Source organism: Cyprinodon variegatus, unplaced genomic scaffold (genome assembly GCF_000732505.1).
Source record: "Cyprinodon variegatus isolate N-32 unplaced genomic scaffold, C_variegatus-1.0 Scaffold121, whole genome shotgun sequence".
Lineage (NCBI taxonomy): Eukaryota > Metazoa > Chordata > Actinopteri > Cyprinodontiformes > Cyprinodontidae > Cyprinodon > Cyprinodon variegatus.
Genome location: NW_015150574.1, coordinates 787,850 through 810,073, shown reverse-complemented (window position 1 = coordinate 810,073; position 22,224 = coordinate 787,850). Strand labels below are relative to the sequence as shown.

Genomic DNA, 22,224 nt, shown 5'->3' with positions numbered 1-22,224 from the left:
CCACTCCACCACTAGTTTCAGGCCTGGGAGGAAACAGCCCTATTCTTTGCTCCTTTTCGTGCATATCTATCAAAATAAAGCGCTATGTTTCCTGCCGAGGTCTGAGCGCCAAAGACAAAGTAACTGTATCAATAAATTTCTCCTAATTGACTTTCTCTTCGTGTGAGTTTTTCAGATTGAACTAATGAACATTTGGATGATCCAAAGGAGTGATGGGTAGAAAGTCAGGCGGTCAGATGAGACCAAAATAGAACATTTGTCATATTTCCACTAACCGTGTTTGGATGAAGAAGAAAGATGAGTACCATCCTAAGAACACCATCCCTACTGTGAAGCATGGGGTGGTAGCATTATGCTTTGTGGATGTGGTTCTGTACATGGGACAGGATGACCGCACTTAAGAAGAGGATGACCGGGGCCATGTATTTCAAGATTTTCGGGAACAACCCCCTTCCCTCAGAGCATTAAAGATGGGTTGAGGCTGGATCTTCCAACATGACAATGACCTGAAGCACACAGCCAGGATAACCAAGGAGTGGCTCTGGAAGAAGCATATCAAGGTTCTTGCGTGGCCCAGCCAGTCTCCAGACCTAAACCCAATAGAGAATCTTTGGAGGGAGCTCAAACCCTGTGTTTCTCAGCGACTGCCCAGAAATCTAATTGATCTAGAGAAGATCTGTGAGGAGTGGGCCAAAATCCCTCCTGCAATGTGTGCAAACCTGGTAAAAAAATAAAGATAAAAAAAATACAGGAAAGGTTTGACCTTTTGTACCAAATATTAAAATTGATTTTCTCAGGTTTAAATGCTTATTTGCAGCTGTGTCACATAAATAAATAGTTAATAAAATCAGACACTGTGATTTCTGGATTTTCTTTTCTTTTTAGATTATGTCAGATTAAGACAGACACTTATACACTTAATAGTTTTTCATAAAATTACAAAAAAAAAGCACCTTTTCAGGGTTAACGGAGTAAATTTCAGAAACAAGCTAATTTTTCAGTACATAACTTCCATTCCAGGACAGTAGGTGGAGTTCATAACTAAAGCATGTTTGTTCTGAAAGCTCAGGTTCAACACGGAAGCAAACGGAAAGCTGAAAACGAAGTCAGACCACCTTTGTGGTGTTTGATTATTTTCTTGTATCAAGTTGAAAAATGTCCGTTCTGACCATGTATCCGGTTCAAAGTATGCGCAAGTTTGTCTGCGACCGGCTGACTGCAGCAGCTCAGGAGATCCTGGGAGCGTTTGAAAAGAGAGTAGAGGAGTATGAAGCGGAGCTGGCGCGACAGCGCAGGATGTTAGACACGGTGTTTTCTCCAGAGATAAAGTTACAGAGGACAGGTTGGTCACCAGGTTCTCAACTATAACAGCTTTATAATCTAAGGAAGTTAGTGTCATTAATCTATATTGATGCTGCCTCTCCTTTTTTCTTTTTGCTTCCTTAACTCATGTGTGATCTTGCTGCTGCGGTAATTAAACCCGTCTGACAGGTGTGACTCATGTTTTCAGAGGAAAGAACTTTTTTTTCAGAAGAAATAATAAAATTAATGCATAAATATCCACTTATTTGTAGTTGCTTAATGTAGGTGCGTTGGCACTTCCTGGTACATAAGAACAATTCCGGACTGACATTAAATGACGCAATGGTTAATTATGTTTTAAGGCGGAAGTTGCGGAACTTTTTTTTTGTTAACTTTATTTTTATAACAAACCATAGTGTACAATATGGAAGAGGATTAGGGACATTGAAAAAAAATGTAAAAAGTTACCTAATTTTTACATTTTATTCCAGTTTTATATGGAAAAAATTCAGAATTCTGAGATTAAAGTCAGAATTTTGAAGAAAAAAGTCAGAATTCTGGGATTTAAAGTCCGAATTCTGGGAATAAAGTCAAAATTCTGGCTTTTTTTCCCTATTAAACTGAATTAAAATTTAAAAATTTTATGTTTTCAGTAGCCCTAATCCTCTTCTGTAGTCCATAAACTCGAGGTACAAATATTACAACATGGGTTGAGAAAAAAAAAAAATAGACAGAACATGGGGCTAAGAAGAAGAACAGATACATAAACAAATAAGGCCAATGAAAAAAGTCAGAATTCTGAGAAAAAAGTCAGAATTCTGAGGAAAAAAGTCAGAATTCTGGGATTTAAAAGTCAAAATTCTGGGATTTAAAGTCAGAATTCTGACTTTTTTCCATAATAAACTGAAATAACATTTAAAAATCAGTTAGCATTTTTTTATTTTTTCAGTGGCACTAATCGTCTTCCGTAGTACAAAGACTGGGTAGAGTTAAAAAAAATATACAGAACATGGGGCTAAAAACAAGAACAGATACATAAACAATAAGGCCAATGAATAAATATAGAGCAAGATTTAAAAACAAAAGAAAAGTAGAAATACTGGCAGTTACTTTTTTGGCAGAAACAGATTTCAAATGTTTCATTGAAGTGTAATACAATTTAAATTGGTCAAGAAAAAAATACAAAACAAGGAGTAGAACCTCTTCATTTACAGCAATGTATAGGATATTTGACAAGCAAGAAAACAATATTAACCATATCTGAAATTTTACTATGAAGGTCATCAACATAATACAACACGTAGGTGATTGTTATTTCTTGGATGTGCTCAATTTTAAGGGACAAACAATTTTTGATGTCTAAAAGAAAAGGGACTTGAAAAACAGTTTTTTTTTTTTTTCTGAAAAAATTATAAAATTAATGCATAAATATACACTTAATTGTAGTTGCTTAACGTAGGTGCGTTGGTACTTCCTGGTACATAAAAAAAAATTTCGGAAGTTCCTTAAAAGAAGATATTTTTACCAAATTAAACCAGGTGAAAGTAAAAATGTTCCACTTTAGGAGTTCTGGATTGAGCATATTGACAGACGAACATTTTTTAAAAATTTTAAATGCAAAATGTGTGTGTGTGTGTATGTATGTATATATATATATTTTTTATTTTAACAATGGTTTTCCTTAAATTCTTGTTCAGATTATTTTAATTTGTCGGTACAGGAACAAACACTTACAAAACAGTTTTCTTTTTGCTATTTTAACACATCTTCTTTCAGAAACTCGACATACATTAAAAAGATCAAGTCAAAGGCCTTGACCCCTGATTTAAAATTAAATTTGAAGCATCATGCAGCCATCAGGAATATACTTGCTCAGTTTGCTTCCCTATTGTTGATTGGCCAGGGCTTGGTGCTTCTAGGCACTTAATAAGGCAAACGGTTTACAACGCAATTTGGGGAAAAAAAAAAACACAATTAGTTTTTAATTGTTCTTAACTTATTTTTATTCCTTTTTTAAAGTGAAATGTCTTTTTTTCTTTTGGGTTTCAGAAATCAAGGCTCTTCAAAATCAGCAGCAGTATGGCAGTAATGACGGAGCATCCAGATTCCTACCAGGTACTGTGCAGATTAAAGAAGAGCATGAGGAAATGTGCATCAGCCAGGAGCGACCGCAGCCTCTGCAGCAGCAAGAAGCTGCAGCCTCCAGGCTGACTTCAGCTTCTCATCCAATTACCACTGGTGAGAAATCACAGCTGCTAGGTCCTGAAAAAGCGTCGGGAGCAAATAAAGATCTTCAGTCTAACAGTTCAAACCAAGATGTAGAGTCTGGATCTAAGGAGGGGGTAGCCTTGGTGAGTGGGCAATCGCTCTCTCAAAATTCAGGCCATGCTGAAACCCCAATTGACAAAAGAGGGCCAACATCAACATCAGCTGAACCTACAGAGCAAACTTCTACTGAAAGGAGCCCGGCTCAGGCTACAAATACAGAGGAGTCGTTTGATGATGCATTTTTGGATGGAAATTATGAGGACATCTTGAATGAAATTGACGAGAACTCATTTGCACTCTCCGGTATGAGTCCTGAGCCGTCCTCTGAAATGAGTTTTCATGACCTAAATGCAGCATCAACCATCATCACAGAGCAGGCACAGTTGGAGAAAGATAATTGTGAGAGGCCAATGTTAACACCAATCAATAATACTGGGTTCCCAATGACAGCTGCAACCAATGAGTCGGCACCAACAGGGGCCTGTATAGACAACAATAAAATAACAGCAACTCAAGAAAACTATAAACCAGAAGCAAATAAGAATCGAGATGAACATATTGTCTTAAGAAGAGTTATTGAGCCAGTTCAACCCATGGAATTATTTGGTAGGCCAGCGCCTCCTGTCTTAACTGTACCATTACTAGGTACTGCTCCAACCTCATCTGTAATAGGTCAAAATGGAATGAGCGCATTTTGTACAGGTGACAAAGATAAGCTCATAACATCAACCGGATCTGCTGAATCTGCACCAAACATTATAACATCAGTAAATATCCAGGAGACAACCACTGCTGGGGAATCTCTGCTTGAAAATGCAAAAGGAAAAGAGGCAAGATCGGCTCAGAGCACCGGAGACGGCCAGGGTTCTGAGCCGCCGCAAATAGAGAAAAAAAGGATGCGGAAAAAGGAAGATTCCAAATCTTCCAAAAGCAATCAAATGAAAAAGCAAGACAAAGGCAGCAAAGAGAACAACATGTCAAACCAGAATCCTGACCCACCGCTGTCTAACACGGATGAAAGCGAATCCAGCGACGGAGAGAAGGCAGAAAACCCCTACAAATGTGACACGTGTGGCAAAGAAATGTCCAACTTCAAGAACTACAAATTCCACATGAAGACACATACGGTCGCCAAGAACTACAAATGTGACACTTGCGGGAAGATGTTCAGAGAGAGCTGGGACTTGAACAAGCATTTGATAATCCACTCTGCTGAGAAGCCTTACAAATGCGACATCTGCGGAAACGGATTCAATCGGCGCTACAACCTCGACCTCCACGTCCGGGTTCACACAGGGGAAAAGCCGTACAAGTGCAGCACGTGCGGAAAGAGCTTCAGCTCATGCGTCAATATGAAAAAGCACATGAGGATTCACACAGGCGAAAAGCCTTATACCTGCAAGGAATGTGGCAAGGAGTTTGCAGACTCATCTGCTTATAAAAACCACCTGCGGGTACACACGGGGGAGAAGCCTTTCAAGTGTTCCTACTGCAAGAGGAAGTTCGCCACCAGGACCACTTTAAAACGACACATCAGGACGCACACGGGTGAGAAGCCATACAAGTGCACCGTTTGTGATCGAAGCTTCGGTCACAGAACTGACCTGAAAGGCCACATGAGGATGCACACAGGGGAGAAACCTTATAGCTGTTCTACTTGTGGAGAGAAGTTCTCCTCCTGGTCTAAACTGAACAAACACAAGCGCAACCACACGGATGAAGAAAAGGACTCCACCGAATAACGTCGAGTTTGTTATGAAAGTATCTAAATTAGGGCTCCAATTAACAATTATTTTGTAAATTGATTAATCTGTCGATTATTTTTTCGGGTAATCAGTTAATAATCTGATAGCCAGAGGTTCCTTAAAGAAGACTTTTTTAATGAAACCAATTGAAACTAAAGCTTTTCCACTTCAGGAGTTCTGGATAAAGCATATTGATAGAGGAAATCTGTCTTTTGCATTAAATGCAAAATGTTTGTATATTTTTTATTTGTGGGCATAGATAATTTTTTTAAAATCTAGATTAATCTCGCTGCAATCTTAGAATGAATCTGCTTATTTGAATTATGCTGAAGGCATTCATGACATGTGTGCTACCTGCACAATTTAGAAGAAAAGGTTTACTTTTTTTGTTTGCAAAATCACACGTTTTGTCTTATTGTTACTGAGTTTTTGCTGTAAAAATAGTGTTACACTTCTGTTTATAGATGTCCCACTTTAACAATTAGTGTCACAAAAAATTGTGTTAACACTGATAACGGCCCACCACTAATATATTTTTTACAATCTTGGTATAATTACTGCTCTAACTGGGTCGCTCTGTGAGCTAAAGGCATGTTTTAGAGTCTATTAATTGAGACAATTAATCGATTACTAAATTAGTGAACGATTATTTCAATAATGATTAATCCGGTTGATTGTTTCAGCCCTAATGTAAATAAGTGAGGAAGGTGATTGGAAACAAGGCAATGATGGTTAGCTGTGGATTAAATTTTTTAACAGATGAGCTATAAAAAAAGGTTTCTACTGTACATAGTTTAGAAAAGACAAAAAAGTATGGAGTTTGAAATGTTTTCCATGCTCTGTATATGTTCCTTCTCTTCCTTTCATCATTTCCCTTCTTTTGTTTTTCACATCCTTCTTTCCTTTTTTTCTCCACTCATTCTTTATTTACTGTCCTTGGTGTTTTTTCCCCTTTCCATTCAGCTCTTCATGTGCTCCACCTGTCGACCTTTTTTCTTTTGTTACCTCTTTCTTCCTGTTAGCTCCTTCATTTTATCATCCCTGTCTCTGTTTAATTCTCAGCCTTCCTTTGTTTCATCCTTCCACTCTTGTATATTGGCTTTCTATCCTTTCACTTGCCTGCTTTTTTTGCCTTGCCTTCCTTTTCTTTCTTTTCTTCTATCCTTTGTTTTCTCCCCCTATATTCCCATGTCTAAATATCTAAAGCCGGCTGCTTGTAAAAAAAAAAAAAAAAAAAAAGCCATGAAATCAAAGTGAACTCTTAGTGTCTTATGTTTTAAAATTAACTTAAAACTTGAGTCTGAAAAATTTTGAATTCTTTACACGTTAAATCTTTAAGAACCCTGTTAAGATATTAGATTTATGTTTTTTCTGATAAACATGGGTCAGAACTTTTTTCCTCTGAAGACTCTTTCAGCAGAAAAAAAAATAGGAATTTTAACGAGAAGATTGTGCTTTTAAATAATGTGTTTATAAACTGTTACAATGAATCTTTCTGGTGCCACAGACTTCAGATCTAATCTGAACAAGCATGGGTCAGTAGGATCCAATGTATCTCAGGAATTAGCAGGGATGGTAAAAGATATATATAGATATATAGATGTATATACAAAAAGTTCAAATTTGAATGTGTATGACAATCTTTATGTATATAGGTATTGCTTATTCCTACTGCTGCTGAAATATTGCAACATCACATTTATTGTTTTTATTTCTCTGCAATTATTCTCAAAAATATGTCTCCTCAAAACATTGGTATGCCTTAAATCCAGCATTGTGGCCATTTTTCTTTCACAATTTCTTGGTGCTTCTAGTGAAAAAATTGAATTTTGGAAAAATATTTTTTAATGAGGTTCAGCTTGTTACACATTTTCATTTTACGCTTAGGATGTATTTGTTTTTTTCAATCCCCATGTCTAAATTTGTGTGTTACTTTTATTTAAATTTTTTTTTTGCAGTTTTTCTTAGTACGTTGTGTTAGTCTTTATTTAGATACAGCTTCATCACCAACGGCAAAATGCTGATCCCTCAATAGGAATGACATTTTAACAAAGTGACTATGTTTAACACATTTTAATTTGTTCAAATTTCATTTGAAGTATCAGTTCTGCTCTGAAGGAAAACTAAAATATGTCGTGATTTTAAAGGTTGTTTTAGATGTTTTTCAATATGCAAAAATTACTGTCTTAGAAAAACTGTACATTTTTTGCTTCAAATGATAAAAAAAAAAAAAAAACTATTAAATATTTTTGATACACCGTTCTCTACTACTACTATTTTCTGTGCCCTTTATTAGTTAGATATTGTAAAAAGCGCTTGTTTTTTAAAGTAAATATAGCTCACTCCTGTATAGCTTTCTGAAAGCATAAAGCCATAATAGTTTGTTGTTTTGTTTTTATTTCCTAGTGCTTTATTTGTTTTTGTGCCAAAATCTCCACTGCTAGGGCTGGAATGGAAAAAGTATGGCTTAGTGGTGGAAAATAACATGGACTTAAAAATGTTTGTTTTGGCAAAGTATAAGTAGGTGAAAGTTCTTCTTTGCAATAGTCTTTTGTAGTTTCAAGGAAGTTGATCTGTGAAAAGCTAATTTTTACAGCACAGGAAGTGGTAAGCAGACTAGTCTAGTGTGAGCACAGATAATGGCGTTGGAGGTCGTTAAGACTCAAAAAAATAAAAAACCATGGTATCACAGTCAATGGAAAAGATATAACTGATGTTTTTTTTCCTCACTGTGTTTTGTAAACACCCCAATGAACATAATAAGCATTATTGTCCATGCAAGTACATAAACAAAAGCCAGTGTTGGGTTAAGTGACAGTTTAATCAAAATGCAGGATTAATGAAAAATTACACATGAGGTCAAATAATAAAAAGTTGCAGACTGACGTATGGATGATCTAGATGATCAGATCTGCAAATTGACATATTCACTGGTCTTTCTAGCATTTTCTGAGGGACAAAACAAAGCAGTACTGCATGTGTCAGTATTGGTCCCATTCTGCCCCCATGTGGTTCCAAAATATTTTGCACCCTTAAATGCAAACAAACAAACAAACAAAATAAAAAAAACTTAATTTTCCCTGTGCTGTTATTTTGGAGGTTCTCTTGACCTTAGATCCAATTGCATTTATTGTCTCAACTGTCTGAAGAAGCATTCACTTTTTGAGATTTACAACAAAGCGGGTTTGCACAGCTTTTCTGAAAACGTTTCAGTTCCTATCCAGGAGCAATGCGTAGTTGGTGCTCTGATGTTTTTAAGCAGGTTGGAGATCCAACGTTCTAAGCACTCTAAGTCAGATGCAAATTAATGCTTTGACTCTTTATTCAAGCTCATTCAAATAGTTGTAAATGCTGATAGCTTTAGTCAAGAAGGATCTACTGTAGATCCCAGTTTTAAAGGAGATTTAAAGAAGTTTCTTTCTGAAACCTGCTTGATTTTTACATTCTTATGTTGAGAACGCCCAGGGATGTTCTTCATTTCATTAAGAATCCTGTCACCGAGAATCTCCAGAGTCCCCAGAACAGAAGCAGCATTCTTTATTAACTTATTGCTTTTTTTTGCTCTAACTCTGCTACCCCCACTGATGGCAGAACATATTTCAATCTCCACAACAGAATCCTAGAAGATCTACAGTATCTTGCTGCAAAAACTAAAGGATTGAAGCTTAGTACGTCCAATATGTTGAACACTGGTGGATTAACTTCTTCATTTCTACTCCCGTTATGGAAATGTGACATCTTTCTATTTCTGCTGATTAATCGCCTCCCTCATCTTTTTTTCGCTTTAAAGATATGATGACCATATGATGTTGCAAAGTAGTCCACCAGCTTTCTGTTAAGGTTCTCGTGTCCCTCTGAGACACCTGACTCCGCTGATGTCTTCTATCTCAGCAGATTACCGGGCTCCATTTTGTACCTGAAGGCAGATATGAACAGAATGAAAGGAATGATCAGAATGGTGCAATGTGTCCCTGTGGTGGTATATATATAGAATATTATTATCAGTGCTACTTTTCATTTAGACATTCACAGTAGGCTTACATTTCTGAATACAAATACTTTTACATCTAATTTTTGTCATTTAAACTTTCTGAAAACGATTCCCTTCCAAAATTTTTCTTCAAACATTTGAGGTCTTACTGAAGAGCTGCATTTAACTTAAAGTTTGAGGTTTCTGGAGGATAGATAAAAAAGGAGGTTTTATTTTGTTGAGTTTAAAACCAGAGACTAAATAAAATTCTAACCTAAATGCAGATTTATCCACCTAAGACTGTAATGAGCTGATGTTTATACAGCTTAGCGTTATCTGCTTACCCCTGTTGGTTAGTGATGTGAGATGAAGCCTTACGAGGTGTTGAACCTTATGGCCAAATTGTTTCAATGATCCCCACAATTCATGAAGCATCATGTGAACATGTCACCATCAACTGGCAGAGATCATAACAACAGTTAGCAATATAATCTGTTTTTTTTTTTTTTTTTATTGTTTTCTTGTTTTTTTCCTATTTGAGTTCCTTTGAAGTTGTTAATTATTGGTGTGTATGATAAAATCTTTTTTACGTTTTTTTTTGTGTAAAATGTCTTAGAAGAGAACAATCATTTAAGGGTACACTGTTTTATGCCATTTTAGTTAAATAAGCTCAAGCAGACAATGAAAGTTTTTTTTGAAAATTGAGCAATGATAAGCCAAATGAAAGGTGTTAGTCATTTTTACATAACATAATATTTTTTCCACTGTTTTTAGTTTTAATCTGGTTGGAAGTTATGTGTTCAATCGATATTTTCGCTAAACCAAACAATCTAATTTGGCAGTGTTTTTACCCAATTTATATTTGTACAAGGGCAAACTAATACAAATTAGTCACATTAGCCAAAACACTAAAGTATTATCGCAACTTTGAAAAAAATCTAAGGTGGGGTTTGAACCTACAACCTCAGGAATGAAATTCAATGTCTTATAGATGATGCCTCTAGCAATGGAAACTGCTCACTTGAAAGCAATAGTACTACAACCCTGATGTTACAACTGTAACCAGTTTCTTGCTCAGATTCTGATCATTTAATTGTTTAATCTAACCAAACTAGTTTTAACCAACTAGATTGGTTATTTTTCCAACAAATCTATTCTTAGAATATATCCATACTCTATCCAACTGACAGCAACTCTCCTACAAACTCCCACATCTTGGATGAGTTGTTCACTGTGTATTTAAAGAAGGATGTCAATTTTGGCCCAGAAAGATTTTTAAATAATTTTTTTGTTGTTGGTCTAAGAACTACTGATCTGAATACAGGTAACTGAGTTATCTCTGTTTGGAAGATATACACTCCAAACCTGAAGGCTTCTGGGAAACGGTAAGACTTAGTTGTCCTAAGTACATGCATGCTTTGGAAGAATGGGGTTTCACATTCAGATAAAAAAAAATTAATTCCTGAAAAAAAAAAAAGTTTTCCTTGTCTATTAGAAATGCTTGCTTCAGTTGTGTTTGCATTGATAACTGCATCAGAAAAAGTGTCACCCTTTACCAGAGGAGCACAATTGTTTCCAGATTTCCTCTCTTGCTAAAGAAAACCATCCCAACCTAATGCTGACACCACCATGTTTTATCTTGTAAATTATATTTTTAGGTGTTTTAATAGCTATTATATGATTATATGAGTTATTTTTTGAGTTGTCATGTTTTGTCAGTATGCCTTTGAAATTTTAAAATGTAAATTTCAGAGGGTCTTCTGTTAAAAATAGTCCCAAAAAGGCTGTATTAATAAAAAAAAGGTCTATATTTGAAATATAGTCAAACCTAAGCACCCCTTCCACTGTCAGTGTTGAAGTAACCACTGGATCTTTGTTACATAGTTTTTGCTGTATATACAGCAGAGATGGGAAGTAACGAAGTACAAATACTTCGTTACTGTACTCAAGTAGATTTTTCTGATATTTTTACTTTACTTTACTACTTTCTTTTATGGCGACTTTTTACTTCTACTCCTTACATTTTTACACAAATATCTGTACTTTCTACTCCTTACATTTTAAAAAATTGGCTCTTTACTTTAGTTCTGAATCATTTCAATGGAGTTAACGTTATTATTTTTCACATCATCAATACCAAATTCAATCTAATCTCATGGGAATCTACGTTGCATTTGACGCACCACTACAAGATGAATCGACAGATTCGGCGGTATTCATTGGCGGCAAATCATTGCAGCTTGGTGGCGGTGGCGTTAGCATAGTAGTATGTACGACGAGATGATTGAAAATGAACACAACGGAGATCTAGTCCTATTGGCAGACATCCATTTAAAATGTAGGCAACGCAAGAAAAAAGTGGTTTCTACTTTTACTTTTATACTTTAAGTAAATTTATAAGCCTGTACTTTGTTACTTTTACTTGAGTAAAGAAGTTTAATCAGTACTTCCACTTTTACCAGACTATTTTCTAACACAAGTCTCTGTACTTTTACTCAAGTACAGAAAGTGAGTATTTTTGCCATCTCTGATATACAGTATTGAAGAGCACCATGTAAACAAAGTGGTAGAAACTGATAAGAGGGGGTTTGTATGGAAGAAGAAGCTCAAACTGCTGTAGTTATCACAGTGTCAGACCACCCACCTTTCTCTCTCTTTATATTTGTCAGGCTGTGCTGCAGTGGTTAATCATCGAGTCGTACCTTCAGAGCAGCACTGGGTCCTTTTGTCAGTTTGGACTACAGGCAGCTCACAGGTGGGTTCATGAATCACAGAGATTGTGTTTGTGCAGCTGGCTGCAGCCTTCCTCTCTGACCACAGTCATCATATCAATTTCCAGCAGGCTAATGTTTGAAATCACCTTGAATGCCCATAACCCTTTAGATTAAGGATGAGGGAAATGGAGGAGATGTTTGAGTGGCTCAGAGATAATCACAGATCTAGCATAGAGAAGGCCAACACACAGGGCCTTGCAAAAATCCTTCATGCCTCTGCAAGTTTTTCCAACAAACAGCAGCTATCATATTTATTATGTAATATAAAAGATCAAGATAGCACATAATTGTGATTTAGAAGGAAAATGTTTCCCTTTTTTTTCAATAGTAAAAAATAGAAAACTTTAGGCTTTATTTTTATTCAGAGCTGCTGAATCAAAACTGAACGTTCTTTTAGGTAGTTGTCCAGCATCTATGAGCACCACTTCTCAGAGATCCAAAGTAAATTTGGTTTTCTTACAAATCTGCCCTGCGCATGCTAAAAAAAGCTTCTCTTCAGCATGATGCTGCCACTACCTTTTTCACAGCAAGGGTGGCTTTGTTTTGAGAGTTTGACATTTTTCTCCAAACACAGTCAGCAGACACCCCCAAATTTGAAGAGTGGTTACAGCAGATCCCTGGAAATACATCAGACATCTTGGTCCAGAAGAGTGCAGTTCTAGAAACAGCAAAGATACTGCGCAGAACCCTGAAGCTCCCAGGCCTCCTGTAGAGGTCCTGAGCTCGGAGGAAAAAAACGGAAGAAGACCGCCCGAGAGGAAGAGTTTTTTATATATATATATATATATATATATATATATATATATATATATATATAATACACAAAAGTATGACAAAAATCTGACTAAATCATGAAAGGTTTTTNTATATATATATATATATATATATATATATATATATATATATATATAATACACAAAAGTATGACAAAAATCTGACTAAATCATGAAAAGTTTTTGTTTGTTAATGAGAGCAGAGAAAGAAGACACTGCGAGTTTAGTGAAGAAAACCTGCTACCGACCAGGTTAGCTCTGGAGAGAATGTCACTTCGGTGACTGAAACAGATATTGAATAAACCCTCTTTGTGAACCGGAAAAGTTAGAGTTTTCAGGTTTAGACAACTTAAGAGTTTTCAGTAAACCTGCTTCATGAAACGGACAGCCATATCTGGATCGGTTTGTTGTGATGCCACACGACTTTTTTTTTTTTTTTTTTTTTTATCCATTTGATACTTTTCTAATTCCCAAAACCTTTATGTTCCATTGTCTTTATGACGGGGTTTCCTTATTAATATTTACATAAATTCACAAATGAGTGAACTTTATTTTCAAATTTTTGCTACATTAAAGTTATTGTTTGTTATTCACAGGTAGCTAAGTAGCTAAGAAAAGGGGCCTGATTACCAATGTTCTTTCCAGGCCTTTTTTTGTGTGTGAAATATTTTAAAACATATGTTTTATTTTTATATCACTTTAAAATTATGCCCTGTTTCATGTTGGTCTATCACATAAAATCCCAGAAAAAACACATCAAAGATGTGGAAAATGTGAATAAAGTGCAGGGCTGTAACTGTGAGGAAACAAAGGGCAAGTAGTCCATAAAAATCTAATACGTACAATACAAAGGAAGGAATATACAGGAGTTTTAATTTCTCACAAAATTCATTAGTCTTTTTAAAATGATTGTTGGAATGATATAAATCTATATTTTATGGTTCCCAGTAAAGTTCCTTTGTTTGCATTGTATGATGGTGAACATTGCCAGCAGAGCTGTTTTCTCATGGTGATGCAAACAGCAGTTTTTTTTAACAATTTACCACACTCATCCTGTGTCTAAAAAAATACTCATAGACTCTCATTGTGGAGTCTGAGGTTCATAAAAGGAGCGCATTGTAATCTGAACGTCCCGTTACATGTGTAGGCATCTGTGTTTGTATCTATATATATGTATATATTTATATGTGTTTACATCAGTCACACTTTCCCACAAATGTATTCATCCATGCAGGACAAATAAAATGACTTAAAGGAATCCATATATTTAGCCAAATTAAGTTGAAAGTTAAAAGAGGCTTGTGATGAAAGCCCGAGCTTGAAAATCTGGACTGTGAAATCCATCATGGTTTTCACAAGCTTTTCCCAATAATTAGAATTGGCTGGAACATTGGCATGTTCTCCAAATCGAAACCACATTCATTCTGGCCTGACGCGCTCATGCTCTCTCATGGAGTGTCTCTGTAACCAACCCGGCCATTTATAAACGTTTATCCCACCACAGCGGCTGAATCAAAGGCTTTGAAAAGGGAGAGAAATTAACAGAAAGGTATCGAGCTTTTCTTAGGGAACTACTTTTGAAAACACACATTATTCATGAAGCAGCAGGGCACTGTTATGTTTTTATAGCTGTATAAACTATAAAGTTACCTTGTAATTTCATGGCTACTAACATACCAATTTTGGTAAGCCAGTTTTGTTTGGGCTTTTGTTTTTTTATCGGACAAGTTATCCATGTTTTCTAAAACGGAGCTATAAATCTTTACAGATGTGGGACTTTTCTGTAAATGTTACATTTCTGTGACAAATAAATCATGTCCGTTGGCGTTGAGGACTTGTATGCCTCAAACCTTTGGTCAGAATTCGTTGGCTGCATCTGAACTTGTGCTCAATCTGTACCACAGCATCTGGTACAGTGTAAACGCAAGCAAGCTCGCATGGTTTCTGTTTCTTAGTGCTTAGTATTAACTGTTGGTGTATTTTTGTCATGCTGTCGGAAATGATGCGAGGGGGTGATTTGTTTTTTTTTTCAATAATAATTTTTCCCCAGTTTTTTATTTAAGGAGAATTTAAGCAAAATAATAAATAAAAGAACAGAAAACAATAATAACATAAAAATGACCAAAAATCTAAAAAAATTATTGATATAGAAAAAATAACATCATTTTGCAGCATCAGATGAAAGGGTATTAATATTCCAACATTCAAATAGTGTAATGAGAGATTATAATATGGCATTTACAATTAAAATGTTGGTAATGTAAATTATCAGTATTAACTATGTCGAGGGATAAACTGTCGGTGATCTAGAAAAAAATCTAAATCCAGTGAAAATACTTAACAATTACTAATTATTGTTATAAAGAAAAGGAATTAAGAAAGAGAAAATAAAGGAGCAAATGAAGGAAAAAAGGAACATGAGGAAACAGGACTGTAAGAAAAAAACATTATTAGTTTTTTCATTACATGATATAATAGGTTTTAAGGGATCCTGTAGGTGTTCTGGGTATTAGGAAGTGTAGTAGGATTGGTAGGGCTATAAAACAGTGGCAGGAGGCTGTGAGGTGGATGGTGTATTTCAATCGTTCTCACTGTTTCGGTCAAAAAACAGTGTTTAAGTGCAGCAACAACTTAGACTGCAACAGTGATAATGTCGGATTGCAGGTAAAAGCTGTCATTGCAGAAAAGAGAGAGACAGCGCTTCAGTGTTTATCTTTGCTTTTGTATAGCATATTGACAGACGTTCAATCTGAAAAACTCACATGGAAAGAAAAATTAGAAGAATTTTAAGAAGGAAAAAAGCAAGCACTGAAAAACTGGCTATAAGTTGGACAAAGCTGGCTTACAAACCCCCAACTAAATGTACCTGGGCCTATGGAAAATCAATAGCCATCATTAAAAATCATGTCTGTGCCAGAAAGTAAACTGACTACAGTACAATAACTTTAATTCAGAGGATTGGCTTCATATCATGTGGAAAAATGGGCAACTTGCTATGGGACATCCGATCACTTATTAGTAAGGATGTATGTATAAATTGGACCAAATGATGTATAGCTTTGAACCTTTTTTTGGAAAAGAAAACAAAATAAACAAAATAAAACTTGTGTACCTGACCTTATACATTCTTCTTACTATTATAGTTCTAATAAAAAAGACATATTATCTAAACACCAGATAAAGCAGGGAGTTATCCAATAACTGAATTTCACACTGTGAAATATTCTTCATGAAAATGAGTGACAACAGAGAGCTGAGTTAACCAGCAGGGGGCGCCGGTTCCCTGCTTGATGTAGATCTGTTATAGGGTTGTAGTTGTTAGGGAAAAAAAAGTTAAAACATGTGAAAAGGTACACAAATTTAGTTTAGATTTTCAAATTAATCATATTACTTATTCAAAATTTTTTTACACTAACAGCATTTTCATAAAAAAAAATGTTTTAGTGTTTTATTTAAGCATTCAAGCTTCCGTCACCGCTCATATTACCTCTTACATACTGTGTTGGGAAGAAGGGGTGGGTTTGAAACCTCATAAATACCTCTGAGTTTGCTTAAGAGATGTCTCGCTGATCAAGTAACACAACATCAAAGACTATCCGTGTCTTCAAATTAGCTTTTTGCAAGCTTGATGCAAAATTGACTTGGCCGGACGTTTTAAGCACATGTGTTTTTGAGAGAGAGTGGTCAGTTTAGTTTTGGATTGATAAGTGGGCCAACATTGGAGACATATTCAAATTGGTTAAAGTTTTGAGTGTGTATGTGTGTACTAATTTTAGTATCAATCTATTTGATAGCATTTAATAATACTGAGAAAAGACTTTAGTACTTTCTTTGCATCATAAACACATACAGAAGGTCCAATCTTCCCAATAAAGCTGTTCTTGATTTAAAATAAAAATTAAGCACCTTTATTATTCAATTTATTACTATTATTTTTTCTATTTGTTGTACTAAAGTCAAACGTACAAGAGTTGCTTTCCATACAGAACCAGGCAATGTTTACTCTTTGTTCTCTGCAAACTGTTCAAACTTCTGAAACAAATCCAACATAACTAAAGATTGCCAAGTTTCCATCTTCAGGGGAGGTTATTGTCTGATTTCTAGCTTTTAATTATACAATCTTGCAAATAAAACTTGTCACCCTGTTTAGATGATGATGGCATCATGAAAATATGTCTATTAAAAAAAAAACATCAAATATGACAAGAAAGTCTAATTGGCTGCTGTGTTTTTTCAAGTCTTTATTACTTTTTGTTTTGTTTCTGATTGAATACGAATTTGAACAGTACTTTATATAGTACTTATATAAATATATATATATATATATATATATATATATATATATATATATATATATATATATATATATATATATATATATGTGTGTGTGTGTGTGTGGAAATTTGCACTTAGGGTCAATTCAATAGAGAATGTTTAGGATGTTTAACTTATGCTTATTTTTTCTCTTCAAAAGGTTTAGAATTAAAAGGTTCTAGTCACACACAACAAGTTAGAGAAATGTTTTAAAAAAGTAAAATTTTGAAAACAGCGAAAATGCCTGCGATTAAAGTCCATTCAATTTATAGTCATAAAAGATCCTAGAATAATTAGAATAAACCGCCAGAGTTGGCTCCTTAAAGGTGCCAGACCCTCCTCCAGCTGTGCCTAACCAAGTATAATGGGAAAATAAGATGTTTGGTCCGATACAAAGCGGTACTGTTCTTCGCAAATCACACAAACTATCCTCGCATTTTCAGGACCAAACAGGAGACTGCTATTCAATGCAAGGGCTTGCACATGACAAAAGTGAAAGAAAACTAGTTTAGGGCACAACTGATTAAGTTTTTTTTTATAGATAAACAAATAAATATATATTATACGTGTATATGTATAAAAAACCTTTATAATTATTTCTTGATTTTGCAGTTATTTCCTATTTATTCTTATTAAATCTCTGTCTTTAAAACATGCATTTATATTACAATAAATATTTTTATTTGAATCGCTGTGTGAACACAATGATCTAATGATTAACTCATCATTTTATTTGCTTTAGCTTCTCATACTGTGAAATTAAATCTTGGCGTTGTAGCTGGGTCTGCCTTCCTGTTGTTGCGAGAGCAGCTCAGGCTTCGTGAGAATTGATGTGTGAGCATTCCTTAACCATTATAATCCTGATTTTTTATTCTGTAACTAATCGTCTTGCAGATCTTTCACTGTTTAAATCTTTTCCCTATTTCTTTGCCCCCCTCCTCCTTCTCATGTGTTGGTTGTCTTTCCGTGTCAGGGACTAAGTAAACACAGTCGTGTGTGAGCGGCCTTGTAACTTCCCGTTCCTGAGAGAGTGGGGAGCTCTGGGACAAGAGCAGCTGTCCCTCCATTTGTAGGCCATTTTCAGCATTCTCCAGATATCTTTAAGGGGACTCTTGGGCTTCTTCTGTGTTCTGCTTTGACCTTTTACCTTTCCACAACCCTTACTTAAAGAGCAGATCAGATCATGAGATACATGAGATTTCCCTTTGGAGTTTTTGCAGCGTATCAAATGTTGTTGAAAACCTCTGTTTGTAGTTGAACTACCTAAAGCTACAATAGTTTTTAATCTTCTGATGAGCAGAAGGTAAGCACTGCAAATGCAAAGAAAGTGAGAGAACCTGTTGAGGCCGGTTTCATGGCTAAAACAGATATCACCATGACGCCAGCATGTGTTTTCTTCTGCTTGGAAAAAAAGACGCTTACACTCCCTTTTTCTTCTCCTCTCCTGCTAGCAGATCCCTTGACCTCCTGACTCCACTCTTCACCTTACAGGCATGAATCATCAGACATGCACATATCTCTATCCACATTCCTCTTCCTTCCTCGGTTTGCTGCTCTCACTTTAATGGTCACCACTTTACTGGATTAGAATCATTCTCCTCTTCTGCCTTTGTCTATCTTATATGTTTCTGAATGCATCTGGAGAACATGATCCATGGAAGCAGCGGAAGAGTAATGGGAGAAATGTGTAGGCGATTGTGTGTGCTTGTTGTGCGGGGGCAGCCTTGCACATCTGTTCATGTGCACATAACACTAGATGACAAAGGCAACTGTATGTCATTGTCAAAATAATCCCTCCTGAGAATATTTTCTTTTCGACTCTTGGTTCTGGATCCGCTGTTCCCGGACGCTCACATAAACCACTGACGCCTCAATTGCTAAGTTATCAAATGAGTGCTTAAACCTGTAACTGCCTCAATCCATCAAAAATATCAAGAACAAATGTTCCATTTTAAAAGTTGGCCGACACGCTTGACTGTTGAAGATGTAGATCTGTAATGGTCAGACATTTGATCTCCAGAACAGTTTGTGCATTAATCTCTCTTTGTGACTCATTCAAAGACAGAAATTTACTGATATATTTTTGCATCAATTTTGTTCACTCAGCTAAACATTTTTGCCTGATTATGATTGCTCATTTATACTTTAGTGAGATAATACAACCATTACCATTTACTGCTTTGGTCCAAAACTCACACACATCAATCATGGGCATGAAGGTCCTATTTTTTTTAAGACTTGATTATTGTTTGGAAATGGGCAATTTGGGAGGGCGATTCCAGAACTTAACATGATTTAACGTTTAATGTATATGCTAGTAAAAAGTATATCCACATACTACACATCCAAACCAAGCATCTTTTATATAAATTATTTTGCAAAGTGGCATGATGATTATATCATCTACCTTTTGATTAGACTCAATAGATTCTCTTCATATTTAAGGTCAACTGACTTAGAATGACAATCAGGTACTACTTCTTTTGACAACCTGGCAGGGTATAACTTCTGCTGGCCATCTTCATAATGCTTGACGACAGTGGGAAGCATTAGGTGCTCTAAAATGTCCGCGTAACTGACTGTAAATACTGTGGACTGATGCCCTATATTCCCTTAACCCATATCCTCTATGTGGGTGGTGGCTTTTAAAGCACCGACTCCAGAAAAGTCAAACCATTCTGAATCTTCTCCTTCTCCTTAAATAGGCTTTATTCCACTGTCCCTTTGCACTCACACCTATTGCTTCGACAGCTTTTTCCACCACACTCTTTCCTTCCACTAATCACTTTGACATAGCACATTGTGAAAAGCTAAGTTCTTTTTCCGGCTAACACTGCTTGTTGAGGATATTCCAGATATTCTACTTTCTACGAAATAAACAAACAAACAAAGTAAAAAAAAAACAACACAAGTATCTGTCTGTCTATTATTGTACTACTAAGCATAATACATGCAGTGATACAAGGCTTAATACTGCATGTACTGCAAATGCACTGTATATTGGCACAAACATTGTAATTCCAAATTTCGTATCTTTTTTGTACCTCTCCTCCTTCCTCCATCAGTTCTTCCACCCTTTCTCCTTCTTTCACTCATTGGTCGTCTCTGAAATGTCTGTGGTTCTCAGGGATCCGCCCACGTGAACACGCTTTCCCACCTGTATACTGCCAAAACCCCTTAATTTATCACTTACCAAGTCGGTATGTTTTGTGGCTTGCAAGGTGCTAGCAGAAGGGTGTCAGAAGGTAAACCCCAGGCAAACGAGGCCAGAGATGAAGGAGATGTGGTTGATGGTTTGCATTGCTTTGTAGGTGTGCTGAAAGTACAAAACCACAGTCTGCCTCCGAGAGAAACCAATACAGCCTTCATCTGTTTACAGTGCAAACTTAGTTTGTTTGTTTTTTTCAGGGTGTACATATTGGTTTCTGAGCAAATTCGGTGAGCAGGTTATTTGTATCACTGTCAGTTTAGTTAAACTGTACACTTAATGATCACTAACAGGCTTTATACATCAAGAGCTTGGCATTTGTGTGGTGTGAGCCCCAAACCAAACATTCATTGCCAGGCATTCCTGGACGTAGTTTAAAAAGCTAAAAAAGAAGATATAGCTTAAATCACATTAGCTTTTCACTTAGACCTGTCAGTAGTCTCATATGTTTCTTCACTGTGTTCTAATAGGTAAAACATCTACTGAGAGGAAGGACTGAACATTCACTTGTCACATGGTTCTCTGGGTATAGCCGCAGCCTGTCCAAGTCTGATTTTTTTTTTCTTAACAGCATATGACACATCTTTAATATCCCCTAGTATTCTAGAAGAGATTAAAATGCACATTTCATTTTACAATTTGCGAGCTTTTTTTTTTTCCATTTTACATGTTTCAGTGCAAAGCATAATAGCATAACAGAAGACCAATAAAAACATGCCCTCTAAACGTTAATACAAGATTTATCTAGAACACAGTAACATTTTGAGCTTGCATTGTCTTTTATTGACTTTTCCTTACCTATTAAAAAACATGGCAACACCTTTAACGTTACTTTTATTGGTAGCCGGTAGCCCAGCTAAAATGGTTAATATTGTTCAATGCAGCCCGGCGGGATTATGAGCTGCCCACTGTAATCAACACATACATTCTTTTTTTGGCATATAATCTAACATTAAAACAGATAGTTTGTGCTTAGATTTTCCGACTCTTTATTTAAGTCAGTAGCATGACCCCATAGTTGTATAGTATTCTGTGTATATAAACAGTAGACCTGCAGGTCAGAACGGGAGCCACCTCCCAAGGTGGTGAAGAATGACCAAGCTAAGATCATGTGGGACTTCCAGATACAAACAGAAGAAATGATTGTGGCCAACCAACCGGACATTGTGATCATTGATAAGCAGCAGAGAACAGCTGTAGTGATTGAAGAGTCCATCCCAAATCATGTAAAGATCAGGAAAAAGGAACATTAAAAACTGGAGAAATACAGAGGGCTCTGGTAAGGAGAACTAAGTTGTAGTGCCCATGGTCATTGAAGCAGTTGGGGAAGTAACCCCTACACTGGAGAAACGGCACCATCAGATAGCGTACTTGGAGGAAAATTAGACATCTTAGTCCAGAGTTTTAGGGACAGCTGAATCCGGGCATACACCTTAAGAATTTTGCCCTTTTCGGGCTGAATCTCCAGTCGTGTGAACATTTTTGATCTGGCCTTTCAAATTTCAGCCTGATCATGCGTCGTGTAGTGTACAGGGGGTAACGAGTGGAGATCAGCCTCTCATCACCACCTCCCGATCAGGAATCTTGAGGTCAAGAGAAAATCAAACATGTTTGAAATTCAGTCAGCCACTGTGGGCAAAGATGCTGAGAAGAAGCATCAAGCTCCCAGGCCTCTAGCAGAGGACCCAAGCTTAAGATGAACCACCCATCCCGCCCATACAAATTATAAAAACAAAGGATGGGTTGGAGAGCAGGGTTGAGCAGTCTATATATGATTGTATGCAGCACAGTGGTGTGGTGGTTAGCACCATCGCCTCACAGCAAGAGGGTTCTTGGTTCGAGTCATGGCATAACCAGGACCTTTCTTTGT

The 22,224-nt window shown here is 36.2% G+C and overlaps 1 protein-coding gene across 1 annotated transcript in view; it reads left to right on the top strand.

Annotated features, from left to right (window-relative positions):
• Positions 1 to 7,518, top strand: part of LOC107085298 — a 17,615-nt gene extending 10,097 nt beyond the window's left edge. Inside the window, exons 4-5 of the mRNA XM_015375552.1 lie at positions 1,157 to 1,342; positions 3,352 to 7,518. Coding sequence (XP_015231038.1) covers positions 1,157 to 1,342; positions 3,352 to 5,312 — 2,147 coding nt within the window. The 3' untranslated portion in view covers positions 5,313 to 7,518. The remainder of the gene's footprint in view (positions 1 to 1,156; positions 1,343 to 3,351) is intronic.
• The last annotated feature ends 14,706 nt before the right edge of the window (positions 7,519 to 22,224 follow it).